At 43.5% G+C, this 26,285-nt stretch overlaps 7 protein-coding genes across 7 annotated transcripts; 4 read left to right on the forward strand and 3 right to left on the reverse strand.

The window, feature by feature from the left end:
* Positions 1-6: 6 nt before the first annotated feature.
* Positions 7-1,295, forward strand: O0I10_003186 (uncharacterized protein; the record flags this gene model as incomplete). Its single annotated transcript, XM_058483258.1, has 5 exons — positions 7-257; positions 315-703; positions 766-844; positions 900-1,049; positions 1,112-1,295. 5 exons carry the CDS (start codon positions 7-9, stop codon positions 1,293-1,295), a joined length of 1,053 nt encoding a protein of 350 aa, XP_058345877.1.
* Positions 1,296-1,854: 559 nt separating this feature from the next.
* On the forward strand, positions 1,855-9,582 carry O0I10_003187 (uncharacterized protein; the record flags this gene model as incomplete). Its single annotated transcript, XM_058483259.1, has 36 exons — positions 1,855-1,972; positions 2,031-2,137; positions 2,206-2,228; positions 2,298-2,316; positions 2,377-2,462; positions 2,515-2,822; positions 2,873-3,589; positions 3,655-3,767; positions 3,821-4,180; positions 4,241-4,724; positions 4,784-4,984; positions 5,038-5,201; positions 5,261-5,294; positions 5,357-5,371; positions 5,431-5,470; positions 5,526-5,559; positions 5,614-5,711; positions 5,769-5,826; positions 5,889-6,143; positions 6,201-6,450; positions 6,503-6,630; positions 6,686-6,749; positions 6,817-6,900; positions 6,970-7,153; positions 7,216-7,429; positions 7,484-7,581; positions 7,635-7,845; positions 7,909-8,175; positions 8,235-8,278; positions 8,334-8,400; positions 8,459-8,595; positions 8,646-8,765; positions 8,849-9,084; positions 9,143-9,274; positions 9,351-9,420; positions 9,483-9,582. 36 exons carry the CDS (start codon positions 1,855-1,857, stop codon positions 9,580-9,582), a joined length of 5,640 nt encoding a protein of 1,879 aa, XP_058345878.1.
* A 248-nt stretch (positions 9,583-9,830) lies between these two features.
* On the forward strand, positions 9,831-11,001 carry O0I10_003188 (uncharacterized protein; the record flags this gene model as incomplete). The annotated part of the gene is made up of 3 exons (XM_058483260.1): positions 9,831-9,909; positions 9,966-10,702; positions 10,771-11,001. 3 exons carry the CDS (start codon positions 9,831-9,833, stop codon positions 10,999-11,001), a joined length of 1,047 nt encoding a protein of 348 aa, XP_058345879.1.
* A 69-nt stretch (positions 11,002-11,070) lies between these two features.
* On the reverse strand, positions 11,071-14,311 carry O0I10_003189 (uncharacterized protein; the record flags this gene model as incomplete). Its single annotated transcript, XM_058483261.1, has 7 exons — positions 11,071-11,950; positions 12,015-12,019; positions 12,084-12,242; positions 12,298-12,399; positions 12,456-12,563; positions 12,618-13,685; positions 13,766-14,311. The coding sequence occupies 7 exons, from the start codon at positions 14,309-14,311 to the stop codon at positions 11,071-11,073; spliced, it is 2,868 nt and encodes a 955-aa protein (XP_058345880.1).
* Positions 14,312-15,421: 1,110 nt separating this feature from the next.
* On the reverse strand, positions 15,422-17,323 carry O0I10_003190 (uncharacterized protein; the record flags this gene model as incomplete). The annotated part of the gene is made up of 6 exons (XM_058483262.1): positions 15,422-15,573; positions 15,632-15,817; positions 15,890-16,313; positions 16,376-16,505; positions 16,577-16,783; positions 16,854-17,323. 6 exons carry the CDS (start codon positions 17,321-17,323, stop codon positions 15,422-15,424), a joined length of 1,569 nt encoding a protein of 522 aa, XP_058345881.1.
* Positions 17,324-22,003: 4,680 nt separating this feature from the next.
* Positions 22,004-22,907, forward strand: O0I10_003191 (transcriptional regulator NRG1; the record flags this gene model as incomplete). Its single annotated transcript, XM_058483263.1, has 2 exons — positions 22,004-22,185; positions 22,274-22,907. The coding sequence occupies 2 exons, from the start codon at positions 22,004-22,006 to the stop codon at positions 22,905-22,907; spliced, it is 816 nt and encodes a 271-aa protein (XP_058345882.1).
* An 863-nt stretch (positions 22,908-23,770) lies between these two features.
* On the reverse strand, positions 23,771-26,122 carry O0I10_003192 (uncharacterized protein; the record flags this gene model as incomplete). The annotated part of the gene is made up of 11 exons (XM_058483264.1): positions 23,771-23,896; positions 24,033-24,259; positions 24,332-24,514; positions 24,572-24,686; positions 24,743-24,808; positions 24,883-25,082; positions 25,153-25,254; positions 25,308-25,795; positions 25,861-25,899; positions 25,972-25,987; positions 26,053-26,122. 11 exons carry the CDS (start codon positions 26,120-26,122, stop codon positions 23,771-23,773), a joined length of 1,632 nt encoding a protein of 543 aa, XP_058345883.1.
* Between the last annotated feature and the right edge of the window lie 163 nt (positions 26,123-26,285).

Genomic DNA, 26,285 nt, shown 5'->3' on the forward strand with positions numbered 1-26,285 from the left:
TACACGATGCCATCTCGCAGTCGATCAAGACATCGATCTCCTTCACCTTATTCTCGTAAAGAAAGACACAGCCGTCGATCTCCTTCACCACGCTATCGTCGTCATCGCGATCGTTCTCATGACTCCCCTCGACGTTTTCGTAACGACGATCGAAGCAGAGACCGTCGATCTCCTCCTCGTCGGTCTGGAAGATACTATCAGGATGAAGAGAACATTGATGGATTCCCAAGAATGCCAGGAGAGACTTATATGGAATAGTAAGTTTTGTATTTTGGATATGGGGAGCAACATGATGGGCTTACATTGATATTTAGTCGTAAACGTGTGAGAGATTCCAGTACAGCTACGATTTGGGCACCTTCTCCAGAACCACGACGACGATCATTAACACCAGAGGAAACTTCTCGTTCCAAACGCAGACGTCGATATTCGGATAGTGAGGATGATGCAGAATCAGATGATAGCAGCAGCGATGATGATCGACGTAGAAGACGACGCAAGCACAAGAGCAGAAAATCTAGCAGCAGCAAAAAGAAGAAATCATCGCATCGAAGATCATCCAAGAAAAAGAGAAGACGTTCGATCACACCATCAGATACAGAATCATCTGCTGCAAGTGAGAGCGAGAATGCTGCTGCCAAACAGCTCCAAGTGGATCAATCTCAATTGGATGCCGTCGAGGATTTATGGGTGGAGAAAGAAGGTTCGTTGTCATGGATTCAACATTCCCATGATACGCAATGTACTCATAATTTTGCTTTATAGTTAATATACCTGATGAGGATAATACGATAGTGGGTCCGGTCATGCTTCCCAAAGATGATGATATGCCCGATGAGAGAGCGTAAGTACAATGTGTATTTTTGCTTATAGGCTATGTAGCTAACAAAGGGCTATAGTTATGGTGGTGCACTCTTGCCTGGTGAAGGTTCTGCAATGGCAGCCTATGTCCAACAAGGCAAACGTATTCCTCGACGTGGTGAAATTGGTTTATCCGGTGATCAGATTGCCGACTATGAGAATGCAGGTTTTGTTATGAGCGGTAGCAGGTATGTCTTTGCATAATGGCATTGCTCCAGATAGGGTATTTTACTAAGCCTTATCTATATAGACATCAACGCATGAATGCTGTTCGTATGAGAAAGGAAAACCAGGTCATCTCAGCCGAAGAAAAGCGATTACTGCTTCAACATGCTCAAGAACAAAGAATGAAGCGAGAGAATGAGATCATCTCAGGTTTCCGGGAGCTATTGGATGAGAAATTTGAAAGCAACACACCTGGAGGTGGTTCGTAGTCATTGTCTTTGCTTTACAATAAAAGTTACTATTTCATTGTTGTATTTATCTCTCCCAAATACATATGAAATGGTACAAAGAGCACGCATGATTTGAATTACATGTTGAAATGGGTGTTTCCTTCTCACGGATCATGCGCCACACAGCTTTATCAGTAGCAGTGGATATATCCAATTTTGTGTAGTCATGGTTTTTCACATGCGGGGCGCACTTTCTTTCACCGACAATGATGGCAGGCAAATGTCATACATAGATGTAATAATCGACATGTGCATTACACCTCTCGATCAACCGAATGATGTGTCCATTGTTTAAACCCAAGACCTGTTTCCTCCTCTTTATTGCATTTATCAATTTCTTTATGCTAAGACTCCTATCGTCGTATCCATCGTATCCTTCCTTGGTCTCATTCGTTGTGATGACAACCTCCACAATGATCGAAAGGTAGGACAAAGTGAAACCCAGCAAGCTTGGAGCTGATGACTAAACGAGAATAAGGCATCATTTAAAGCTGCTGGTCCCTTTCCCCGCAACTTGCCTTTCTTCTTGTCAGCTGCAATGTCGACGAATCAACAGCAAAAGCAAGCGAGGAGGCGTTTACGACAACTAGGCAAAGTCCTATCCGAAGCACAAAGCGGCTGGTCCGATTCCGAGGAAGACGATCTCATTCATGAGGGTATATTTTACGCTGACATTGCATCCCTATCAAAGATAGCTCATTGAAGAAACTCTAGTCAACGTCAAATCGGTGCGCATCGGCGACGTTGTCATGCCCATTGTTCCTCCCTCCAACCCAGAACTTGTACCTGAACTCGAGGGACCATTCTATCAAGAATCACAGGTACGACGATGATATCCAAGCGCTCTATTTATTATGCATCAAGTGGTTTCTGACTTGCATTGTTCTAGGAAATATTACGACATTTAAGATGGTAAGTGATGCTGCTATTGATAGGTTGGGTTGCCAGGATTACTGACCACATTGAATGCCAACGAAAAAGGATGATGCAAAAGGATAAGGTAAGGGGATGATTACATGTCATCATTGTGGTACATGTGATAACAGCTGCTGCATTTTAGCTTGGCCAAGATATCTTTTTGATCGGTCCTCCTGGTCCTCTTCGTAGACAATTGGTGATGAAATATGCCGAGATGACACAAAGAGAGTGAGTGTTATTTATCGAGTGAATGACCATCATGCTAATACTATTGTCCTAGGATTGAATACGTAGCGTTATCCAAAGATGTCACCGATGCAGATCTCAAGCAACGTCGAGAACTTCAAAATGGCACTTCTTTCTATGTGGATCAAGCTGCCGTGCGTGCTGCTATCAATGGTCGAATCCTTGTATTGGATGGTATTGAGAAGGCCGAACGCAACGTGCTCCCTATCTTGAACAACCTTTTGGAGAACCGTGAGATGGGATTGGATGATGGACGTTTCCTTACGACCAAGGATGTTGAAAAAGTGGATGGATACTCCAAGTTTGATAAAGTCAGTGATCGATTCCTTGTCTTTGCTCTTGGTAAGTGTGTGGACGACGTTGAGCTACAATGATCTAATACCTTTATGTAGGTTTGCCTGTACCGCCTTATATTGGTTATCCTTTGGATCCTCCATTGCGATCTCGTTTTCAATCTCGTGATATTCGTGCACCCAGCTTCAACACTCAAGTAAACCAGATCATGGCATTGACTGACAACAAAGCGAATCGTCAACTTGTTGAGCGTCTCGTTTCTATCAGCTTGGTTTTGTGTATTCAACGTGACAAGAGCGCAAGCCGCGAGATCGAAGTACCTGAATTCCCAATGACAGTGGAAACCTTGTCAGCACTCTTATCTTCATTACCTGATATCCATCCACGCTTCCTTGTTGATCTTCTTTATCCATACCCCCTTCTTCCAACATGCGATTTGGAACAGCTTGGTGTTATTGAATCAGCCTATCGACGATTTGGTGTGCGAGGTCGTATTGTGGAAGCTCATGAAGAAGTGAACCAAACATTCTCAGGATACGAGCTTCGAAATATTGATCCACATCGTCCAACGGTGTCTGTGGATGAGAGCGCCTATGTTCATCGTGCCATTGCAACCTTTTCTCACGTGGATAAGATGCCCGTTGGTCTTTCTATTGCATGTGGGCCCAATCCTTTCAGCCCTGCCGAATTCTTTGTTGAAACGCCTTATCATCGTGACATTTTTACATCCATGATGCTGGTGCACGCTGGTGGAAACGATATTTGCTTGATTGGCACACACAAGGGTGTAGGAAAATCTGCATTGGTTCGACACTGTAAGTATTATTCACCAGTATGTGGTCGGGTAAACAAGCATGATTGATAGAATGTATCTATGTAGTTGCTCGCAATCTTGGTTATACAATTGATTATATCCCTCTATACCGTGACATGTCTTCGCGTGATCTGCTTCAGCGACGATCCACCACACCCACTGGTGACACCGTTTGGGATGTAAGTTTCCTTTATTGGTTATGATACAACATGCTTACAAGTGTTGCTTTTAGAATTCCCTTTTAGTTGAAGCTGCTATTCGTGGCCACTTGGCTGTGCTTGATGACATTGAGGCGTTATCATATGGAACCTTGAACACACTTCAGCGCTTAGTCAATGAACGAGAAACCCAGCTCCCTGATGGAACACGTTTGATCAGCTCTCATCGTTATGAAAAGTTGATGAAAAAGAACAAGTTTACCATTGATGATATGGATGCCAAGCGCTTGATTCCCATCCATCCCTCGTTTAGAATCATTGCTCTTGCTCGTGCTGGTGTGAGTGGCCAAAGCGATGCCAAGGCTGGGGCGTGGTTGACTGCCGAGATTTTATCCATGTTCCATTTTGTTGTTGTTGACAGCCTTCCATCCGAGGTAAAGAGAACAATAGCTAACCTACTGTATTTGCTTTACTCACACACACGTTGTTTATAGGAAGAACAACAAGTACTCAAGATGCTCTCACCTGGTGTGAATGAAGATAAGCTAAGACAGCTGTTGATGTTTGCCAGACGCCTACGCCGTGATAAGGATGAGACTATTCGCATGCTATCGAGTGCCTTGTCAACACGTCAGCTTATTCGCATTTGCCGCCATCTCGCCTACTTTGATGATGAAAACCTCTACAAGACGATCCATAAGGCTGCCCTTTCCCGATTCATGCCGACAGCTGCCAAAACAGTACTTCATGAAGTCATGGTTGCAAATGGAATTTATCCACCAAAGGAAGAAATCGACCTTGAACAACTTCAAATCGAGGTGTTGCCTTCGCGTGACAACCCACAACAAATCCGTATTGGCAACGTGATCGAACCTGTTTTCAAGAATGGCGATCCCATGTTGATCCCTAACGTGGTCTTCCATGAAAATCCCGCCCATACTGAGATCTTGCGAGAAATGTTGAAGGATTATCAGCTTGGTATGTGTGAAAAAGATGCATATCATCTCATTGCTATTCAACTAATGCATCTTTCAAAGGCGATCATTTGTTGCTTATTGGTAACCAGGGTGTTGGCAAGAACAAATTGGCCGACTACTTTTTGCAGCTCTTGCAATTGCCTCGCGAATACATCCAACTTCATCGTGATAGTACGGTTCAGAGCTTGACCACGACTCCTGCCATCCGCGACGGTGTTTTGGTATTTGAAGATTCACCTCTCGTCAAGGCTGTACAAAATGGTATTTCATCTGTCAAAGGGCCTTGATGTTTTATTTACTCTTATTGCCTATAGGCACAATTCTTGTTATCGACGAGGCTGATAAGGCTCCTACCTATGTCACTGCCGTGCTAAAGAGTCTTGTGGAGGATGGCCAAATGGTGCTAGGAGATGGACGACGTATCGTATCCAAGGAATCTGATGTCCAAGAAGGTGATCGCTACGTGCTTATCCATCCCGTAAGTTTCATTGTCTCGAGGACGACATGGCGTTTATGCTTATATCAACCCTTAAATAGAACTTCCGAATGATTGTTTTGGCAAATCGACCAGGTTGGTTCAATGCCCATTATATGAAATTGAATGCTAATGTGGATATTGTTATTCCTATTTAGGCTACCCCTTCCTTGGTATGGTTCTTTGTCTCATCATTGATTGTAGGTTATGGGGTTAATTGAATGATACTTAGGTAATGACTTTTATCGTGAAATCGGTGATGTCTTTAGCTGGTAAGTACCTTGAAGTAATTGTTGGCTATCTTACTCAACTTGTCCCATTCTATAGCCATGCAGTGGATAACCCTGACAAGTCATCTGAGGTATACTTTGGCGAACAAAACGAGTTTGAAGTAATTCTCATGCCCCACACATAGATGTATTTATTGCGAAAATACGGCCCTGATGTTCCTGAAGAGATGTTGGAAAAGCTTTCGAGTGCCTTCACTGATCTTCGTAAGCTAGTGGATGAGGGGTAAGTATCACCACCACGCGTGATGGATGGCTGTCGACTAACTTGCCTAATACATAGTCTCATTTCCTATCCTTATTCAACACGTGAGCTCGTCAATATTGTTCTTCACTTACAGGTATTTGCAACCATCTAAATCGTGTATACGTATTACAAGTTGCTTATTAAGGCGCTCAACAGACGTATCCTGGAGAAGGCATCTCTAAGATCATGCAGAACGTGTTCGACTTTGATCAATACGACCAAGCATCCAAAGAGCTCCTGATCGAGATTTTCGAGAAACATGGTATTCCAGTGGGTTTGGAATCAGATTTTTCAATGAGCCTTGGTGACATTGTTGAACTTGGTGAACCTCTTTTGTGTGAACAATGGAAGCGAGTGCCACAAGCAAGCAAGAAGGATGTCAAGGTGGAAAAATCCAGCATGGCTGTTCGAGTAAGTATCATGCTCAGCAATATCGAAAAAGGATACGAGTGCTGATGTCTCATGTAGGGTGGATGGGACCTCGAAACAGGAAAGAAGGTGAAGCAGCTTGAACGCCGTGAAGGTCGATCTACCGTGTTTTCCGAGCAACTCTACAACTTTACAGTCCCAACGCGGGGTGAAGCCTTGGATGTTGCTGCACTTGATGATGGCTCACTTTTCATGGTCACCACCAATCCTGTTACCCTTCACTATGTGGAACCTCGCCATCAGCGTGTCGATAGCCTTGATCTTTATGAATACTTCCCACTTCAACGAGGTTGGTATATACAACATGTGCACTATTAACATTTCACTCACACTTCTTGTAGCTCCTCCTCGTTTGCGCCTTGCTGTTATCCGCGTCAAGGGTATGGTCAAGTATCTCGCATTGCATAACCCATCCAACAACGAGCTCCTCTGCTGCGACTTTAATGGCAAAAAGATCATGTCGGTGGTGGTATGTCAATTGAGATGATTACATAGGTGGATGATATTGATTTTTTCAATGATAGCTTCGAGGTATGGAACCGATCAAGTCTATCATGTGCAATGAATTGGCAGCCTTTGGTATCCTTGGTATGTTTCATAGCTTATGACATTGATGAATCAGTATTATTGTAGTATGCTAACATATCCCTCATAGTGTTCTACCAAGAGGATCAGAGTGCTTTGGCTGTATTAGACTTCAATACATCCCAGCAGTATACCCTGAATTTGCCCATCCGCAGTAAGTATATACCTTCGACTTGCCACATTTATGTATCAATGTTCAATGGGTGCTCATATCATATAATAGTCAAACAAATTCTTGTCGTGGAACCAAACTTTTGGCTTGCAAAGGGAAGTCGTGATGCTGCCACCTATGCAGTGTACTCTGAAGATGCCTCTGCTATCCCAACCATCATGGAACCAATCCAGGCCCTCGGTCAAAATGGCCAATACGTGAGCGACTTGGTGAATATCTTTTGGAATGAGTTTGCGTAAGTCTATATGCTGCCCACACGCATAGGTGTGTACGAGTAACTAATAACATGCAATGTAGCCCTGGTGCCAAATTTGCTCAAAACGTCCGCGCTGACAAGTTTGCAAGCATGTTACATGGTTGCTCGTTTGAGAATTTCTTGACCAAGACTGGAACGATTGATGTGTATGCATACATGAAGCAAGGCAACGTTGAAGAAGCACCTGCAAGAATTAAGGGATGTGCTTTGGCTTTGACTCGCTCCAAACAAATGGCTGTCATTCAACCACCTGCTGTAAGTATTTGATTTGTGATGACTAGATCCATTTTGCTAAATGCATTATCATAGGATGGAAGACCTGAAGGCTTCTTGGATATTGTCAACCCTGCAAGAAATCAAGCTTGGCGTATCAAGATACCCTTGGCCGATATGGGCAATATTGAGAGGTACATCGTTTTTGTTCTTCGTCATTTTTACACGTGTACTAAACAATTGTTAGCGAGTATCCCAGCTTTGCAAGATTCCAAGTCGAACGCCATGTTGCATCCATGTGCGAGCTACCAAATGGAAACCTACTTACTATGGATGCCTCTGGGGTTGTGCGTGTTTGGCAAGTGGAGTCGATGGAGCTTTACAAGGCAGCTCAGACTTGGAAACAAATGGTTGGAGTTGACCAAAAGGCGCTTTCAGTCATTTACGAAACCGACAAGGTATGTAATTATAAACATGTAAAGCACCTACATCTTTGGCTGACAAGCATTTATTGTTATTAGCCTGAGAACGAAGACATGCAAGGAAATCAACAAGTTGTCGGTGAAGCCTCCGCTCCTGGTGAAAGTAACGGCAAAGGCCAAGGAAATGGTCAAGGCCAAGGCCAAGGATCAGGTCAAGGTTCTGGAGGTGGTGAAGGATCGGGTGATGGCACCTCAAGTGGATCCCAAGGCGAAGGATCAGGTGGTGGTGGAGCGAGCTCTGGAGCCAACATGAATGAAGGTGGACGTGATGAAGCTACTTTTGAGGATATCAACAACCTTAAACTGGTAATTAATTATACTTCACTAATGACATGTCGTTGTATTCTTACAAGTTTGTATTATAGCGTACCGCAAGCGATCAACCCCAAGAGGTCTCAGAAGCTCAAAAGTAAGTAGTATATGCGTGTAAGTGCTGTATCCCCTTATCTAACACTGGTACACAGGGAGATGCATGAACAAGCCATGGAGAAGATGTTGACCAAGTTGGATATGACGCAAGGTGATTACACGGTATGTGATCATCCATTTCTTCCCACTCTTCAACGATCCTCACAAGGGGTAAATATAGGTCTTCCAAAAATACATGGACAATGTACGTCGCGAGGTGCGTGAATTGCGCGTCATTCTTGAAAGCGTAGAAGCCAAAAACAAAGAACGAGTATGGCTCAAGAATCAAGCCTCTGGTGATTTGGATGATACCAAGATGTAAGCCAAGCATGATAGTACAAATAGGGTATGCGCTAACCTCTCAATAGCATTGAAGGTTTGACTGGTGAACGTGCAATTTATCGCAAGCGTGGTGAAGATGACCCTGAAATTGGTTTGTTTCAAGAAAAGCCAAAACGTATGAACTTTGTTTTTGATTTATCTGCAAGGTAAACAAGCAACCAACATGGCAAATGCGCGTCGTATCCATATGCATTGAAGCTTACTTTACCTTTTCTTCAACCTTCATTAGCATGTTCCGCTTCAATACACATGATCGCCGTTTGGAACGCTCCTTGGAAGTAGCCCTTATGTTGATGGAAGCTTTCAGAGGATTCGAGCAAAAGTTTGCCTACAGCATCATTGGCCACAGTGGCGATGGTGCCAATATTGAGTTTGTGACTCCAGGAAAACACCCCAAAACGGAGAAGGAGGAATTTGAGATTATCAACAAGATGCGTGCTCATTCACAATACTGCCTAAGTGGAGGTAAATGAGAACACGTTTTCACTACGACCTTATCTTTTGACATGATCTTCTCTTGTAGACAATACCCTTGGTGCAGTATCACATTCAGTTAAAGAAATCGTCAAGGAAGAAGGTGATGACTACTTTGTGGTGGTCATGTCGGATGCCAATATCACTCAATACAATATCCACCCCAATGATATCGCCAGAGGTAAGACTTTGAAGATACGATGGTGACAGCGTGCATATACACTAACCCTATGCTCATTTATGCTCCAATCACATAGTTTTGAAGTCTGATGACCGAGTTACTGCGCAAATGATTTTTATCGGTTCGTTGCAAGGCCAGGCTGAGCAGTAAGTATTACTTTTCATTGGGGTTGGATGTTTGGTTGTGAGTACTAACTTTGGTTATTTAGATTACAAAAGGCGCTCGGTAGCCAAGCTACTATCTGTTCCGAAAATAAGGATCTTCCCAAGATTATGAAAGCGTTATTCTTAGCTTCGATGGTCAAATAGATATGCATAGTATAGTGTCCCATACATATAATATCAGCGGAGTTGTGACTTCAATAGAGCCTTTAATTATAAAATGCGAGGCCCCAATGCCATGCCTCTTGTTCCACAATTCTTCCTATTATCATGCCCCAAACCGACGCCCGAGCCGCAAATCATTTGAAAGGCAAAGCAAAAGGTTTAAAGCGCTTTCAATGCATGTTCATCGCCTTTATTGCGGAGAATGCTAAACTTTGATTGTGTCGATAGCCATGTCATCCATATCATCATCATCATCATCATCATCATCATCATCATCATCATTACGAAAAGCATCTTCATCTCATCAACGTAAATGACACCCGCTACACTTATGATGATGTCGCAAATCCTGATACGTTTTATAGGAGTAGATGTATATTCTATTCGCGACAATCCATTGACTTATGTACAACAACTCAAATCAACACCACTTTCAGATATCCGAAATGATACTTCGCATAAGAGACGATATCCTCACACAGCATCTTCATTCAATGAGATTGGTGTCGGCACACCTGTTCCCTCCAAACGCTTTCGGCATCAACCCTACGACACTGAAAATGACAATGACCGCCCCGTGAATCATCAACAAACACCATCCACCACCACACCACAACCGCAGCCTGATTCTTCAGAAAGACATCCACCATCATCATCTTCATCATCATCCACAACGCCGCCGTCATCCAATACAAAATCCATCCCACCCAAAAAAGTAGCCAACGAACACCACAAGCTTCGATCTGATTATGCTTATCGACGAGCGTCGTTACAAGTTCCTCTTGCTATGGATGCACCTGTTGCTATAGGAGAGACACCAACACCCAGAGACAAAGAAAAGGAATTCTGGAGACGACAGCGACGTGTTTTTGTGCGAAGCCGATATATCACCAACGAAGAAGCAGCAGACGTAGCCAATGGCATTCACATTGATCAACCTATAGACCCCAACGATCGTATCATAATATCTTGCCAGGGTAACATTGCAAACTTTCGATCGAAATGGCGCAAGCTGGTGAAGGAGCAAGCCAACACCTTAGGCTTTGGCAGACCTCAAGTTGTGGGAGGCTCGGCTCGTTTAGAGAATAACGTGACACCCAAGGTAAGATACGTAGATGACACGAGTTATTATCATCATGCATGCATGCTAATGGTGATGGATAATACTAGGTGAATCGACGTGTGGTGGAAGCAGTATGGGGATATTGGTTATCACTACCCTATGTCGATGCGAAGGAGTTTTATGCAACACAACCCGATCAAGTGGCTGTATTGAAATCGACCACCATCAAAGCCATCTGCATTGCTCTCAAGTACAAGCACAAGCTTATCAGTGAACGTGAATTTCGTAAACAACTCGATGACCTCGATAAATACACTCGCAATCTCGCTCTCTGTTAATGATTCTATTCAAGATTACTACTAGTAATAGCATTATGTTATATATATATGTACATTTGAAAATCATTGTTAAAAGTAACTATCTTGGTATGATGCTGTGGACATGGATCTGATACTACTCCTCTCATCACCTATTGAAGGTGGCGTGTTTGGGATCACACCGGGTATCGCGTTCCATACAGATTTGTTGAGTGGTGTGATGTCTAGCACGAGTCGTTCCACGTGTTGCATGCTGGCTGTATATTGTGCAATGATTCCATCTGTAGAGAGATCGGTGCCACTGGTGCTGAAATGCTTTTGTAACAACTTTTGCCATTCTCGTGTCATTTCTTCATAGAACGACATTTGTACAGCTGCAAGCTCGCCAATAATCACATCAAAGTATTCACCCGTCAACTTGAAAAACTTGGGTAACTCATCGACAAGTTGTGCATTGATAGAAACATAGGCATCTGCTGACTCTTGTAGTGACTTGTCAGGGGTATCACCTTTGGATTTGATGTCTCGAACACGATCATAATCAAGTAACTTTTGTGCACGCTTGCTGATCACTTGACTGGGGTTATCAAACACCGTAAGGAATCCATCAATTCGGCTATAGACAATGCCTTGCACTTTGCTATCAAGCACACGCGTCATGGTGGTTGAAAAAGCCGTCGTCATTTCACCGAATGCTCGTATCCGCTGCATACTCTTGACTCTCACTCCACCCCACGAGCTATAGAGCGTCTCCAAGCTCTCAGCCATAATACGTAAAGTCTCAAAATGATTCTTGACTTGTCGCACCCATCCTTGGACATCCCGTGCCAGCTGCTGTGCAATCTCACGTTGTTCTTCAAATCGCAAGTGTAACATATCAAAAGATGCATCCTGTGTCGCTTCAGCGGCAAAACCAGTTGCCTGCTTGAATCGCTGTGCTCGTCGTGTCAACTTCTTATTGATACCGTGTCTATTAGAGGAAATGTCAATAACCTTGCTCTAGCTATACATGCCAAGGGTCAAAGGAAACTTACACAACCTATAAAGTAATGACATTAGTTCATCAATAAAATAGAACGTAACCCCCCCATCGCTAGACTTACGTTGATCTCTGTCTTCTTTTTGTCGCCCACAATCTTTTCCACAATATCCTTGCGTCGCTTAATCTCATTGATATGATCAGCCACCTCTTGTATCTCTTGCGTAGCACTCGCCAGGTCATCGTGATCAGCATACTCAGCAGGGGTCAATAGAAAGATTTCCTAAGCGAATTCAATGAGTATGGATCAGAGCGTCATTCATGAGGGTCCTACATACCCGCAAAAGTAATGGATACTTGAGGACACGCTGTACAGGTTTGATCAATAAGCTCCCCAAATCCCAGCTTGTAGTTTTCCCTTGCATTTGTGCTTGGCAATCCTATATACATAACATAAGTCACGACTGACATCCATCGCATTTTCCCTTCAACTCACATTTAAAAATGCATGTGTATCAGCATTCATCTCTAGCTCCTGTAAACGCAATACAGCATCTTCATGTCGTTTGCAATACTCGCAATAGATACAATCAATGCTTGACATCTATCATAGACTATTAGTAAAATGCCCCAATACGCCATCGTTATGCATACTTACAAATTGACGAAAAGCAGCACCGATAGTAATTGATTCATCGTCACGATTCTCCGTTGCAATCTCCAATGCTTCAACAAAAGATGCCTCCAATTCAATAATATCCAATAGGTTCGAAAAGAGGGTCTTGACATCCGTTCTACTCAATGGCGAGCCTGGAGCTTGTGCCCGATCATAAAACACCTCCTTCAGCAATAACATGTCCTTTTGGTATGCCTTTTCGGTGCTGACAAGCTCTTGAACCACCTTGCTGCGTTTAGCCTTTCCACGATCGGATCCTTTCCCCGATGGTTGTGGTGATACAGGTAATGAAGGAGTGCTGTAGGCTGAAGTAGCATCGGATGGAGGGCGATCATCTTGACTTGCGGGATGAGAAGAGACAATAGTGATAGAATCTTTCAAGCTGGGTTGATGTGAATGATCATGACCGGTTAACCAGCTAGTGAGAGCAACACCATAATGCCATGGTTTCCTTGAAGGAGAGGATTCAGTGTTGTTGGTAGCAACTGAGGAGGATTGCGAGGAGGTGGATGCGGTGCTGTTACCGGTTTCATGTCTTGGAATTGTTGGAATATGTAATGTGTTGCTGGTATTGGTGATAGGTGATGAGATGGAAGTGGATATGATGCCATTATTAACAGAGGAGGAGGATGGTCGTTTGGATAGATAGTGAGGAGGAGGAGGTGGTGGTGGATGTCGTGTTTCTGTGCTGTTATTGGTAGGTGGTAAGGGTTGTGCTGGAATGACAGGTTTGTTGCGTAGTGAACCAGGACGAGGTTTTACATATCGAGTTGGTGCTACTTTGGGTGGTGGTGGTGTTGTTGCTCCTCCTCCTTCTCCTCCTTCAGCTTGCTCCAATCGTTTACTCAATTCGGCAACAAAACAACCGCTTCTTGGTGTGGTCACATCATCATCTTCAGTTCTTGGCATTGTCGTGGTGACCCCTGCTGCTGGTCTTTGATTGTTCTTGATTGATGACATCCGCTTGGCAGCACCTTGTTTTGGCAATAATGGAGGCGGTGCCGTAGATGGCGGCGATGTCGATACATATCCATTCTTTCTACCATTCACCTATGTCATGATGCCCCACCCCAAATAGTAACTTTGTTAATCATGTAATCAGTTAAACACACAATAAAGCATCCACTTACATTGTATGTTGATGGTGTTGTGGATTGTGCTTGTTGTTGAAACTTGGCTCGAATATCACTGAAAGCAAGCGATGTTTGATCAATCTCGTTTTGAGTTGCATTCTTGGCTTGTTCTTCCGAGAATGAAGGACGTTGCTGTGCATCGGATGTATAACTGGTCACAGAGGTAGCAACTGTAGCTGTGCTCGTAGCCGGCGACGGCATACTCTCGGATGACGGGCTCGGCAAAAGGGAATCGTGCGTCTGCTGATAATTGGAAGAGAGACGAAGTGACGGAGGTTTTGTTGGTAACGTAGGTCGTGCTGGTGTGCCATTGAGAGTGCTGTTTTGTGAATCGAGGAATCGTCGAGAGGTAGTGTTGGCTGTACAAGCAGTGTGTGGTGGTGGTTGGGGGTTGTGTTCGAATACGCGAGAGAGCCGATTTACAGAGCCGTCTCTATGTGGAAATGACGGCGATGCTGTAGACTGATTGGGAGGTTGAACATGGCGTGAACGAGGTCGACTCTCCAACGTCCTTGAGAATGCATCAGGATGACTAGAATCCATAGCGAGGTATATGGGAGGAAGGAAACGAAGAAAAAAAAAGTCGAAATGGCGAAGCGCCTAGTTCCATGCAACCAAAAAAAGGAAACTCAGTTGAGCGTTACATGTACTATTGATCATACTCCTCCACCATCAAGGTATTATTCGTGCCCATGTTGTTCCATATCTCGTTTCCTTTAAAGCCTTAGTTCAACTTGATGGGGTTTATCATGTTCTTTTAAGAATGTATGGCGTTGATCTCTAATAGCTTTTCCAAAGTAAATCAGCTGCTCATGCCACATGAATCAAGCATTACCACCAGCAAAACAAACCGTGTAGATCCCTTCATCCTGAAATGGTTAGACTGATCTAAAAGTGTAGCGTCAAGCAGCTTCTTCTTTTATGATGATCCCTCAACCACCATGCTATTCTTATTGCTAGTAATAAAGCTATACTTGTGATTCGCATATACATTTTATAGCTTGCAGTGTAAACGAGAGACTAAAAAGGAGGGAGAGACGTAGAAGACAAACGATCTTCGGGGATGATGAGGTAGCTGAGAAGGTCAAGACAATACAGCTGATCACACTACCAGAGCTCATGGCGTACAGAGTTAATATTGTAAAGGTAGCCTTCTCCTTCTAAGTATGAAGCATAAATCCCGGTGTGACCTAATACTATGTATGCTATCAATGATCCTTGTTTTGGGTGCTCATGATGATTGAAATCACTGATCTCAACATGGCGTGTATTGGTTTGATCGTAAATCCGTGTGATACATATATTCCTAGACCACGAAGGTATATTATTCCACGCCCTGATTCTTAAGATCCACTTTGCATTGTATACAATCCCTCAAGTCAACTACCATAAGCACAAAGTAAAGCAAGTAGCCATATTGTCAAGCATCCTCCATGGATCATTTAACATTCAACAACCATGAAGGGACAACACAACCACCTTGTGGGGCTTGTACAAGGAAAAGGCGTATGCATTTATCTATATAATTATGACGTAATTTGATATGGTGTACAAGTATGCAACGTGAACAGTAGTGAAAAGGAGAAATGGATGAACAGGACGTGGGTATGTAATAAAGAGAAGTCAATGATACAAAGTAATACGGCTTGTGCTTTAAATCTTCTTGAAAATCTTCCGGCTCATCAACAAGCGAGCACAAAGAGCCCCCAAGGCAGCGGCAACTGTCATTGCACCAGGAAACTGGATAGCAGCCGTCCATCCAAATTTGGATTGAAGCTGACCAGAAATAGGTGTGCCGAGAAGATCTGATACAGCCTATGTGAGTATACGGAGACGCATGCAGCTGTCCTTTTTTCTACTTACTGCCAAACATAGTCATCATGTATGCAAAGCTGACACCTTTCTGGATATTCTCAATGCCGACAATATCGGCAATGACAGGTGGCAAGAGTGACACAAAACCACCACCCGTAAGACCAAAAAGAACACAATAGGCAACAAAAGGTCCAAAAGAATCGGAAAATTGCCAGATCACCATGGTGAAGATACCTGCAAAGGAAAAAATGAGATAACGTTCCATAAGCGCAAAGTCACATTATTGAGCGAATGATGAAATTTTACCTGAGCAAAGCGTGAAAATGAATAAGGTGTTCAAGCGACCATATCGATCACCGACAAGACCAAGGCTAATACGGCACACAGCATTAGCTGCAGACATAATAGAAACGAGTGATGCGCCCATTGAAGCATCCGCGCCAATGACCGTGGCATAGGTGGGTGTCAAGAAAAAGGGTGCAACATAGCCAAAAGGTACAAGGAAAGAGAACACCACGATAAAAAAGTACTTCCATGTAAGTAGGGAACGATCAAATATAGCAAAGCTTGAAGCACCCTTTGGATTTGGTGGTGGGTATCGTGAAATAGCCAAACAGGTTCCAATAACCAAGAGACCAAAGATGAGAGCACCGTTAACTCGAAGAGCATTGCGATAGCCAATGCTGGTGATCAAAGACTGAGTCATAATGCTGATACATACACCACCAATCTAAATGTCATTTAATTTCAATATACGATTGCTTATGTGATGCTTATGTGATTGATACTTACGCCCGATCCACTCACGGCTAATCCAGTTGCGGTAGCCCTCCTTTTTTCAAACCATTGTGATGGGAGCGTGATGGAAGGTGAAAAGACACATGCGCTGCCAAGGCCAAAAAGGATACCTTGTGAAAGGTAGCTATGGAAACAACATTGTCATCAGCTTTCACCATGATACCATGTGGTTGATATGTATAATGTGATACTCACACATGCCATAATTGAGTAGCAAAGCTTGCAAGAATAAGGCCGAGAGGTGCAAGGATGGTACCTATGACCATGGTGCCTCTGTATTTGAGCTTGCGAATGACGGGCTGAAGAAAGAGACCAGTGGATAAGAGCATGGCATTGGCGGACGTGCCAACAAATGCAATTCGAAAAGAATCGGTTTGATCAGCGTATACCTCGTTCAAGTAGCTATAATAAGATGAAGGTTATGATAAGCATTACTTGATCAGCGCATAATGGGCTTTTATGGTATACATACAGCTTTTGGTAATTGCCCCAACTAAATACTGTGCCAAATACACTAAAGTTTACAAGGAACACGGCAATAACGGTAAGCCAACCAGGATTTCTCCAACCTTCTGTGTGGTATGCCTGACCAATTGCTGGTGATATGCCTTCATTTTCCTCATCTTGGATGGATCCGTCACCTTTGGATATACCACGAGCTGTTCTATTGGTTTGTGTTTTGGACAGCGTTTGTGTGATCTCATTTATCGAACCAAGCGTGGGAAAAGGAGCACATTCAACAAGGCCGGGATAACTGGCAGGATCCTCTTGATCGTCAAAGTCGTCATTTTTTTGTTGGGTGGCCGATAGATCGGATGGAACGTTCTTTTCAAGATCACTGCTATGATGGGAAAACTCTTTTTTCAAGTCATCACCGGAGGTGAGAGTGATCTCGTTGCGTTCTTCAATGGATTCTTTGTTGGATCCTGGGGTGGTTGGCATGGAATAGGGCGTCGAGAAAAGTGGAGAAAGAGCGGATCAAAACCGAAGAAAAAGATCGATGCACTTCTTTAAAAAGGTTTCAAAGGGAAAAGTTTAACCCTTCTCCGAAAACAGGTCAACTAGTGCAAATCATGACACCAAATGATTAGGTACACAATCGTATAACAAATAAGCGCAGTCCAGATCAGGTAGTACTGGGAAATGTTTGCAAGTCTTGGCAAGTGGATTCCATGTTAAAAAAACAAGGTCTATGGAAATGGGATGGCGTATCCATGGCAACAATTTTGGTGGATCGGCTGTTACCGACGCCTGTTGAAGAAGTTGGCTCCGCTTAATTCAACCTTCCCCAGCCTCTTACTAGATCCATCATAATTACTCAACGTAGGATATTGAGACAGGGCCTTTGTTTCTTACGTTACCTATGTTTCAATGCCCATTGCCTTAGTCTCATGAAGGATTACTCATCATCCTTTCGCACCCTTGTTTGTTACCGGTCCATTAGCCCAATCATTGATGATGCATTGTCATTACTACTCTTATCGCTCATATTCATGGTTTCAAAATAAAGTTTGTTAGCTGCTAGTCTCAAGCAATCTTTGGTAATACCAATAATGTGATGATCAGTATCATTGTACGCGGCATTGGTTATTTCCCACCATGGCTATTACCCCACATTCTACATGATACAACGTTTCAACTTTGAACACACGACGACATCGTGTTTTGAAATGAGACAACCAAGAAGCCGTATGCATAAGGTTAAGTTTCCTACTTTTCTTGATCCGCATTCATTTACCGAGATAAATACATAAATGCTCAAGCTGATGCTGCGTGTAGTTTGCGTCGGCGTTAAATCCTGTTCCAGGATTTCAAATACATGATAGATCGCGATCGGGTTTGTTTTTTCCCACCAATGAGCGGCTGCAACTGCAACAAGGGATAAGGTTTCCCCTCACCCTAGTCTCAAGGAGGGCGCAATTGAGAATCAAGACGGCCCTCATCACAGCTAATTGTGCTGGAACAAGTATATTCCCGACATGACGGATCATATTTGCCGACCTGCCTAATGAGAGTAGTTTGCAAATGCATTGATCCATGAAGCGAAATTCAGGCACCACAACCACCTCACACAATTGAACAGCTACATTTGTTCTGCCATTTGCCCTTTCAACATGCTCTTCTCAATGGCTGATTCTTGCATAACCAATAGCCTGATACGGTGACAAAAGGATATGCATGCTTTTGGTTAAGCCAAATAACAAATTTTCCGCTACGTATTTGTAATCCACCACTGCATGTCTCACGTGAAAAAGGCTATATTATGACGTTGAATGTTGATAAACAAAGAAGAACAAGATCATCCTCCCCTTTTATGTTGCCTTGATGTGTAACACGAGCCCAGCCTTTTATCTCTTGAACAGCATTGTGCTATGACAAGCCACCACAGCAATCGCTTTTGCCTTGTTCTTCTTATCTTTCTAATCAGACAAATGGCCGTTGCTATGCAACCAATCCACCATTTCCCAAGCTGAATTGAAAACAACCATAAGAGGGTGTCGTCTACAGGTGCAAAATAATAGCATAGTGATGACGTTGATCCCAAATGCATTGTGCGATATGTACCCAATGCGGTGTTGCCGCTGTGCAACCTTTGGAGCACAAGAAAATTTTCATTGGGGGTGTCGGTGGTGATTTTATTGATATCGTGGGGTGGTTATGCTGCTTTCTTATCAATGTCCATGGGTCGGGGGCTTATGTCTAGAGAAGATGTACATGGGGTTTGTGTAGCTACATCGAGAGTGGATATTGGAGTGGTTCTATTATTGCTGCTGTTGGCGTGCGGCATGGATGTACCAGCAGCTGTGTTCCAACCTGTGTAATGTGTATAAGCAGGAGCACTACTTTGGAGAGTGGGAACCATGGATTGGGACAAGGAAGTGCGTTGGTGAGCTGATAAATGGTGTCCAAAACGAGACATGACATTATCCATGTATTGAAGGCCACATGGTGGAGATGACGCCGATGATGGTGATGTGCCGTTATTGTTAAAAGATTGTGATGGTGGTGGTGTTGATGATGATGGGCCGGCACTTTTAGAATATACCATTATTGTGGAAAGTGAAAGGAAAGCGTAAATAATATGGAAGCCTATGCCGTACGAGATAAATGTGAATGGGTGAAAGCAGCCAATGGGAAAATACTTGTCAAGTTTTGGAAAGTGCCCTACAAAATCTTCCGGAAAACCCCCCTTCTCGCTCTTGACCAACAGCTTCCCCGCTTCCCCCGCTTAACGCAGCACATCCATCTATCTCTGGTATTCAAATCTTAACCATATTCCCGGGTTGCAGAATACCTTCTCTCTTGGCATATGTTTGTCATCATCATCGACCCCACACAATCATCTTAAGATTCAACCTGTTACACGGCATGAACCTTGCATTCAACAATGACATAATCTATGCACGGCAAGCCTCTTGATGCAGCAAACATCATCATTGATCATAGATCGAGATATACAACAACACTCTTTTTCTATTTTAATGTATTACAACCTCTTTTATCGATTCATCCATTTCTCACGGCTCTTCTTTGTCAATGCACCATTAGCCTTCTTCTTCTTTCTCCGCATCCATAATCCCGAAATGCATCCGTAATATGATCAAAGGACCCTGTAAATGCTTGGCAACACAAGCCTTCTCTATGCGACATGGGCACAATAATGATCACGTCGCGTCACTTATGATGTATCATTCATAGGTATGTCATAAAAACTGCCTCTTGGCAATGTCATTCATGCAAGTAATAAAAGATCAACTCACCCTGAGAACAGCCGATGGATCGACAATGCACTTGATCACTGCTCAGGGACTGCAGGATGACGAGAGTGATGAATGCAAAGCATATGCCTAAAGAAAAAGCAAAGAAAGGAAAAGAAAAAGAAAGAAAATGGGGTTGATGGTGATCAGAGTCGTATACTTTTCGAGGGTTTGCCACTTTATTGTGTAGATCGTGATGGTGCCATATATAGGATGTAAGGGCATGTTTATCAATGCAAGTCATTAAAGATCAAAGGTTAAAGAAAAAGGAGATACATAGCAAGAGGGATTAAAGTCCCATTTGTGCCAAGCAAAAAACAATGTTCTTGGGTAGTTTATTTAGGGAGGGGGAAACACAAAGAGGGACCTGAGCACCTTACCTCTTCCATCACCATCGTCAGTCTTCTTGCCTTAGTTTGGTTTTGCAAGTCCCCCCATGGTGAAAAGCAATAGACAATTGACCCCCAAATACTGCAATGACCCGAGGGTAATCCGACCTGGGATTGGTCGTCGATCTCAAATTTGCCAAATTCGTACAAGTCGCAATGTCCTGTCGATCCCCATGCGCGCGTGGTCTCTGTACTATAACAAGCTATCATTGTTGAAGGGGGAAAAGGGAAAAGGGGAAAATACCTGCTTCGCACGCCAAGAAAGGTAAAGCACAATTGCACACACCACTCTTTCTCTTTCCTTTCCCACCCTTACCCCTTTCCTTCTTTTTTTGGATTACTTGCAAAATCCTGTTACTGTTATTGCTGCTCTTTTTACTGCTCGCAATCGTTCATGTATGCCGACATGATTTCATTGTGCACTTGAAATCCAAAATTCATAACGCTCATGGCTGTGAAAGAGTGGTTGCTATCATTGTAATGGGTAAACAGGGATATTGTATTGGCCAACAACATCGTGCTTGATCCACTTTTGACAAGCAGCACACTGCCGGTTAACCCGTGCAAAGTTGGCATGGTCTCCTTATTCTTACCTGTTCTCATTCTTTGTGTGCAAAAAGTGCTTAGTCGCGGCTTTGTGTTCTCTCTCTCTTTAACGTTGCCCCCTTAATTCTCATTTCGCCACCTTACTCCCAAGACGATGCTTGTTCATTTCCAAAAATAAAAATAATTGTGCATCATCGAGATCTCCGCGCACACAGTTTCCAAGAAGCATTATTTGCTCTGACAGCAGCATTAGTTTATTCCAAAGCGTCGGGACCTGACGATCTTTGGTCGTGTTTGAAATGGCACTGTTATTCACCCATTCCGACGCGGCAACTCAAGTTCTTATTACGGTGGCAATGATTTGCTTGGAGGATTGTTAGCTTATAGGTGGTGGCAAGTAGTATGCTATACACGCTTGTTTTATTATGTATATGATGTAGTATGGGCATGTATAGGCTGCTTTATGTGTCGTCCCAAATGCAGGACATTACAATGTTGCGTGTGATTTGCACCAATAGTGTATGATTGTATAGCCAAGGCGGCACGGGTTGTTGATAGTGATGATGGCTGCCAAGGTGATTCGGGACAAGACAAGATCCTTCGGCAGGTCGGAGAAGAGACCTTATTGTTGGTCTTCACGTTCACATCACCATGGTGAGCTTCCTTTTTTAGACGATGGATGCAGGGCGGAAGAATTGTTGCTGCATTAAACACCCACGTTTTCTTCTCTTCTGGTTTACCCTCTATCTGTGCGGTTTCTTATCCTCACGAGGGTCTGCGTAGCTTGGATACACAAAATGGGTATCGCTTTGGCCTTTCAATATAAATACCCCCTTCTCATCTTTTCTTGATGTCTTTCCTCAGCAAAGCTTCATTTGCCTTTTCTCCTTTACATACTCAATCACTCTTGCGCTTGAACTTTTTTCATCATGCAACGATCCGATTCTCCACTCTCTGTGAAAGATGCCAATGGCCGACAAATTAGCCTTTTGAACAACAACAGCAGCAGCAACAATAATGCCATTGTTAACAATGCTCGATCTCGTCAATCCATGTCACGACGCAAGTATCATTGCACTGCCCCAGGCTGTGACAAGAGCTTCACTACAAGGTAAGAACAAATTTCAACTATAACATCATCATCATCATCCCTGAACTCCCAAGATCACTTACCTGTTTCCCCTTTTTTCCCATTACAGTGGTCACTTGGCACGCCACAATCGCATCCATACTGGGGAGAAAAACTTCCATTGTCTTTATCCAGGATGTCCATCTCGCTTCTCACGTCAGGATAACATGATGCAACATTATCGCACGCATCTATCACCACGATCACGACGTAACAATCAGCTGATGCGTAGTAGACAAAGAACCATCACCCCTCCACCACATCCAATGGCTCATCATCAACATGGTTCTCCATATGAGATTAAGCGTCGTACTCCAACATACGAGAATGTACCTTCTGCTGCAGCTGTTAACAGTTATTACTATACCTCGCCGCTCAATTCGCCAAGCGAAGAGTTGTCTACACCTGTGCTTCCACAACTTCAGCAACCCCATTACCATCATCGTTGTCATTCAACACCAGAAGGTGCTACCAACAATATCAAGTTGCCACCACTTGAACCATCACCTCCTGCTGCTCTTATGACATCGCCATCATCGACATCATCGTCTTTTTTATGCCCAACGCCTCCTCTTTCACCTCCAGCATCAGCCAAATCCTCCATTCTTCTTCCACCTGTGAGATCGCTCGATCGCTTCCCACTCCCCACGTCGACGACGACCACTTACCACCACCACCATCAATTCGTTAGCATTGTCAGCTAAATTAAGACGATGACAAAAATGGGGCTGCCATCATCGTTATCATCATCACCACCTCCACCATATTCATGTTTATCGCTCGTTCTTATCACCTGCCTTATGTATTTTCATATCTCCATTGTACTATAGTTGATTCTCCATTCTTGGGTTCTTGCTCTATTATTTTGTTCTTTTTTTCTCATGTCATATACTTGTTCTTTGTTGTATGCCGACTTTATTTTATGTCCCTTCTCCTTTTCTCTCTCTCTCTCTTTCTTCGCTCTCTGGGTATCCGACATTCCATTTGTCTTCATGAACACACCTTTCACGCCACTTTAAGATCCACTCAAACCCATACGACACTGACCAGGTTGCCAGCAGTACATAGCATTCGCATTGCATTAATAAAAACGCATCAAACATATACATAAAGAGTGGATGATCGATATTCAACATTGTTTAAAAAAAGGGGGGATTGTTCGGTGATGATGTTGAATGACTAGCACATAAGGAGTTCACCACCACTGGTCCCTTTCCTCCCCTTCGATTTGTTGCTGTTGGCAAGGTACATACACATATACATGATTGTTGACAATGACAAGACATCCAAGAAAAAGGGACCCCTGATATTTCTGACAATCCAATAGGAGTTGAAGATCTTTATGTATATTGAAGCGCAAAGGATGATTGTAATACTGACGGAACAGACGCCGAAACGAATAGATGTTCAAGAACACGAGGAATGGTATTGGCGGGCTATATCGGTGCTAAAAGTGTTGTATACAAGGAAGGGGATAATTGCAGGTATGGAATGTTCACATATTCAAGGAGTTGAGTATAAGGCTGCTCGATGGTCATAGAGATGGATGGATGGAGTTGATGTTGATCTACTTGAGGTGGCTGGGAGCATTGTGAAATAAAGTTTTCCACATGTAAGCTTCCGATAAAAGCAATTCAACATCCTTGGCTTGCCAATTTTGAGTGGGTAGTTGTTGAAGAAAGAGCATGATACCCTAGAACAAAAATCGATTAGTTTCTGTACCAATAACATCCAATCCTTTTACCCTCCCATTGACCCCTAGTTTGTCTCACCAAGGTTTCCTTTCTCCATCTCCCTGTCCTCTCCCCCCAAAATGATATTCCTTGTACCTGGAAATCCTGGCTACGCAGCTGCGATGACCACTTGACTAAGAAAGCTGCACAAACATATACATGGAATTCTGAAAATCCTTCGGAGGACCCCTCGGCAAGGTAAGTGTCCCACATCCGCACCGTACACCTTAGTGGCAATTCACGCATCAACAAGCAATTCATCCACCTAAATGCAAACTGAATAAACTCCACACCCTCATCTTGCAGGTGCGTGGTCAATCGTGCTACATGAAAAATTGTTACACAATTCAATTCAAAGAAATGCAAATCCCCCAAAATGGTCCATGTGCACTTACAATCAATTCGTGTAGCAAGGTCCTTGAGGATGGCCACCTGTCGCTGGATACCAGGCTGTGCAAACGTGTAATTGTCTTGGATACCATCAAGCAGCTTGGACAAACACCAAAAACTATCCGCCTCGATCACATTGAGCACTTCTGGATCCAGCTTGCTCACGTTGTATCCTTCAGGGTTTTCATCTGTGTACCATAAATAAGGATCCCTGTTTTATTCGTTCCCCCACCATTCCCACTTACCAATATAAGCTGACAAGAAGACTTCGAATATGGGTGTCACCAAATCATTGATTCCTTGTACATAGCCACTGGCTGGATGTCGTATTGCCCATTGGTACAAGATGCGTTCAAGACACTGGTCATAAAGGCATCAACAAACCATTCTTGCATTGCATCCTTGTCCTCACTTACCAGTTGTGTGGCCTCATATTGGTATAGCGGTACCCCAGGATTGGTTCTCGGGATATCAATATGGATCTATAATGGAATAGCAGGGGCACCACCATTAATTGATATTCCATAGAATCCCATCCTATCACACCATACCATACCTGATGCCATAGTGTTTGATCCAAGCCAGCCACTCCTTTTGCGTAAGATGCTGTCACGCTATCCACGTATTCTTTCCTTTTTCTCGCAAGTGTCTCTGCCCGCCGTGCCATGTTGCAAGGAAGATATCCAAGTAAAAGTTGCCATGCCACAGGTCGTAGCTCTTTGGGTATACCACTCCAACTCACTTTCTTCAAGGCAGCTATGTCATCAATGAAAATAGGAGTCAACCATCATCATGCTGATACTTGTTCATGAATGACCCTTCTTACCTAGATCCACATTAGGCTCCGCAAGAATATCCTTAAACTTCTTTGTCTTGGCAGGGTCCTTTGTTCTTTCAGGATCAGTGCAATAAACAAGATGCGTGGGATCTAATATCCAAAATAAGCCATTTGATCAACACAACCTAGTACCCTTTCATTACCTTGAAGCAGCGTTTCAATGTTTGGCTTGCTCACATTAGACGTGTCGGTTGATAAAGAATCATTGGGATCCTGTGGTTGCTTTTCCTGTTGGTGGTGTTGTTGTTGTTGTTGTTGCAGGTGATCCATCGCTTTCGATGAAGTCGGTGATGTTGAGAGAGGCTTTGCTTTATCCACCATGTCATATCCTAATTCATCACTCCACTCGTCGTTGGTATCTTTGAGGAATGCATCAAAAGACTTGTGCGGTGATGATGATGATCGCTGCTTTTGTGAAGGTGGTGATGGCATGTTCTGTAACACTTTGGAACTGGATTTTGAAGGAGACGATGACTTTGTTGGTGACGATGCGTATTCTGGTGGTGAGGTAACTGCTTCACGATGTCGTGTTTCCTGAATAACGAGGGTGGTATATTGAAAACGGGCAGCGTTGCTTCCAGCACCATGTGATCGTGTATCCTCCTGCGTCCTTCTCGACACTATCTTGACCCTGCCACGTACAACACAAGGTTAGCATATTGAACACCAAAGAGGATCCATTATAGCCATGCTTACCGTCCAGGGAATCGCAAACCATGTCGTCGCCAAAACGACCTAGCATGGAGGCTATCCTCATGTGTCACTTTTCCAACGCTCGAACGTAGAATGTCATATATTGCAAGTTACCTTTGTGGAGCAGCATCTATTACATGGACATGGAAAGGTTAGCATTACAAGTGGGAAGGCACCAGAGAGGCATGAGCTTACATTCTTGCATCGCCGGTATTTGACAAAGCGTGAAAGCTATGTGGCACCATCCCGCACCACGTTCTGCCATTTCAAAGGCAACTAAATTGGTTATCAAGCACGGACCGTATGCCGATAAAATGTAATGTACTCATTGCACACCAACCCACAGAAACCTTATCACAATAGAATAGCACCTCTATAGCCAATAATGAATAGTATTTCGATTGCAATAAACAGAAATCGTGTATGAG

The sequence above is a fragment of the Lichtheimia ornata genome (genome assembly GCF_029851405.1).
Source record: "Lichtheimia ornata isolate CBS 291.66 chromosome Unknown scaffold00010, whole genome shotgun sequence".
NCBI classification, from domain to species: Eukaryota; Fungi; Mucoromycota; class Mucoromycetes; order Mucorales; family Lichtheimiaceae; genus Lichtheimia; species Lichtheimia ornata.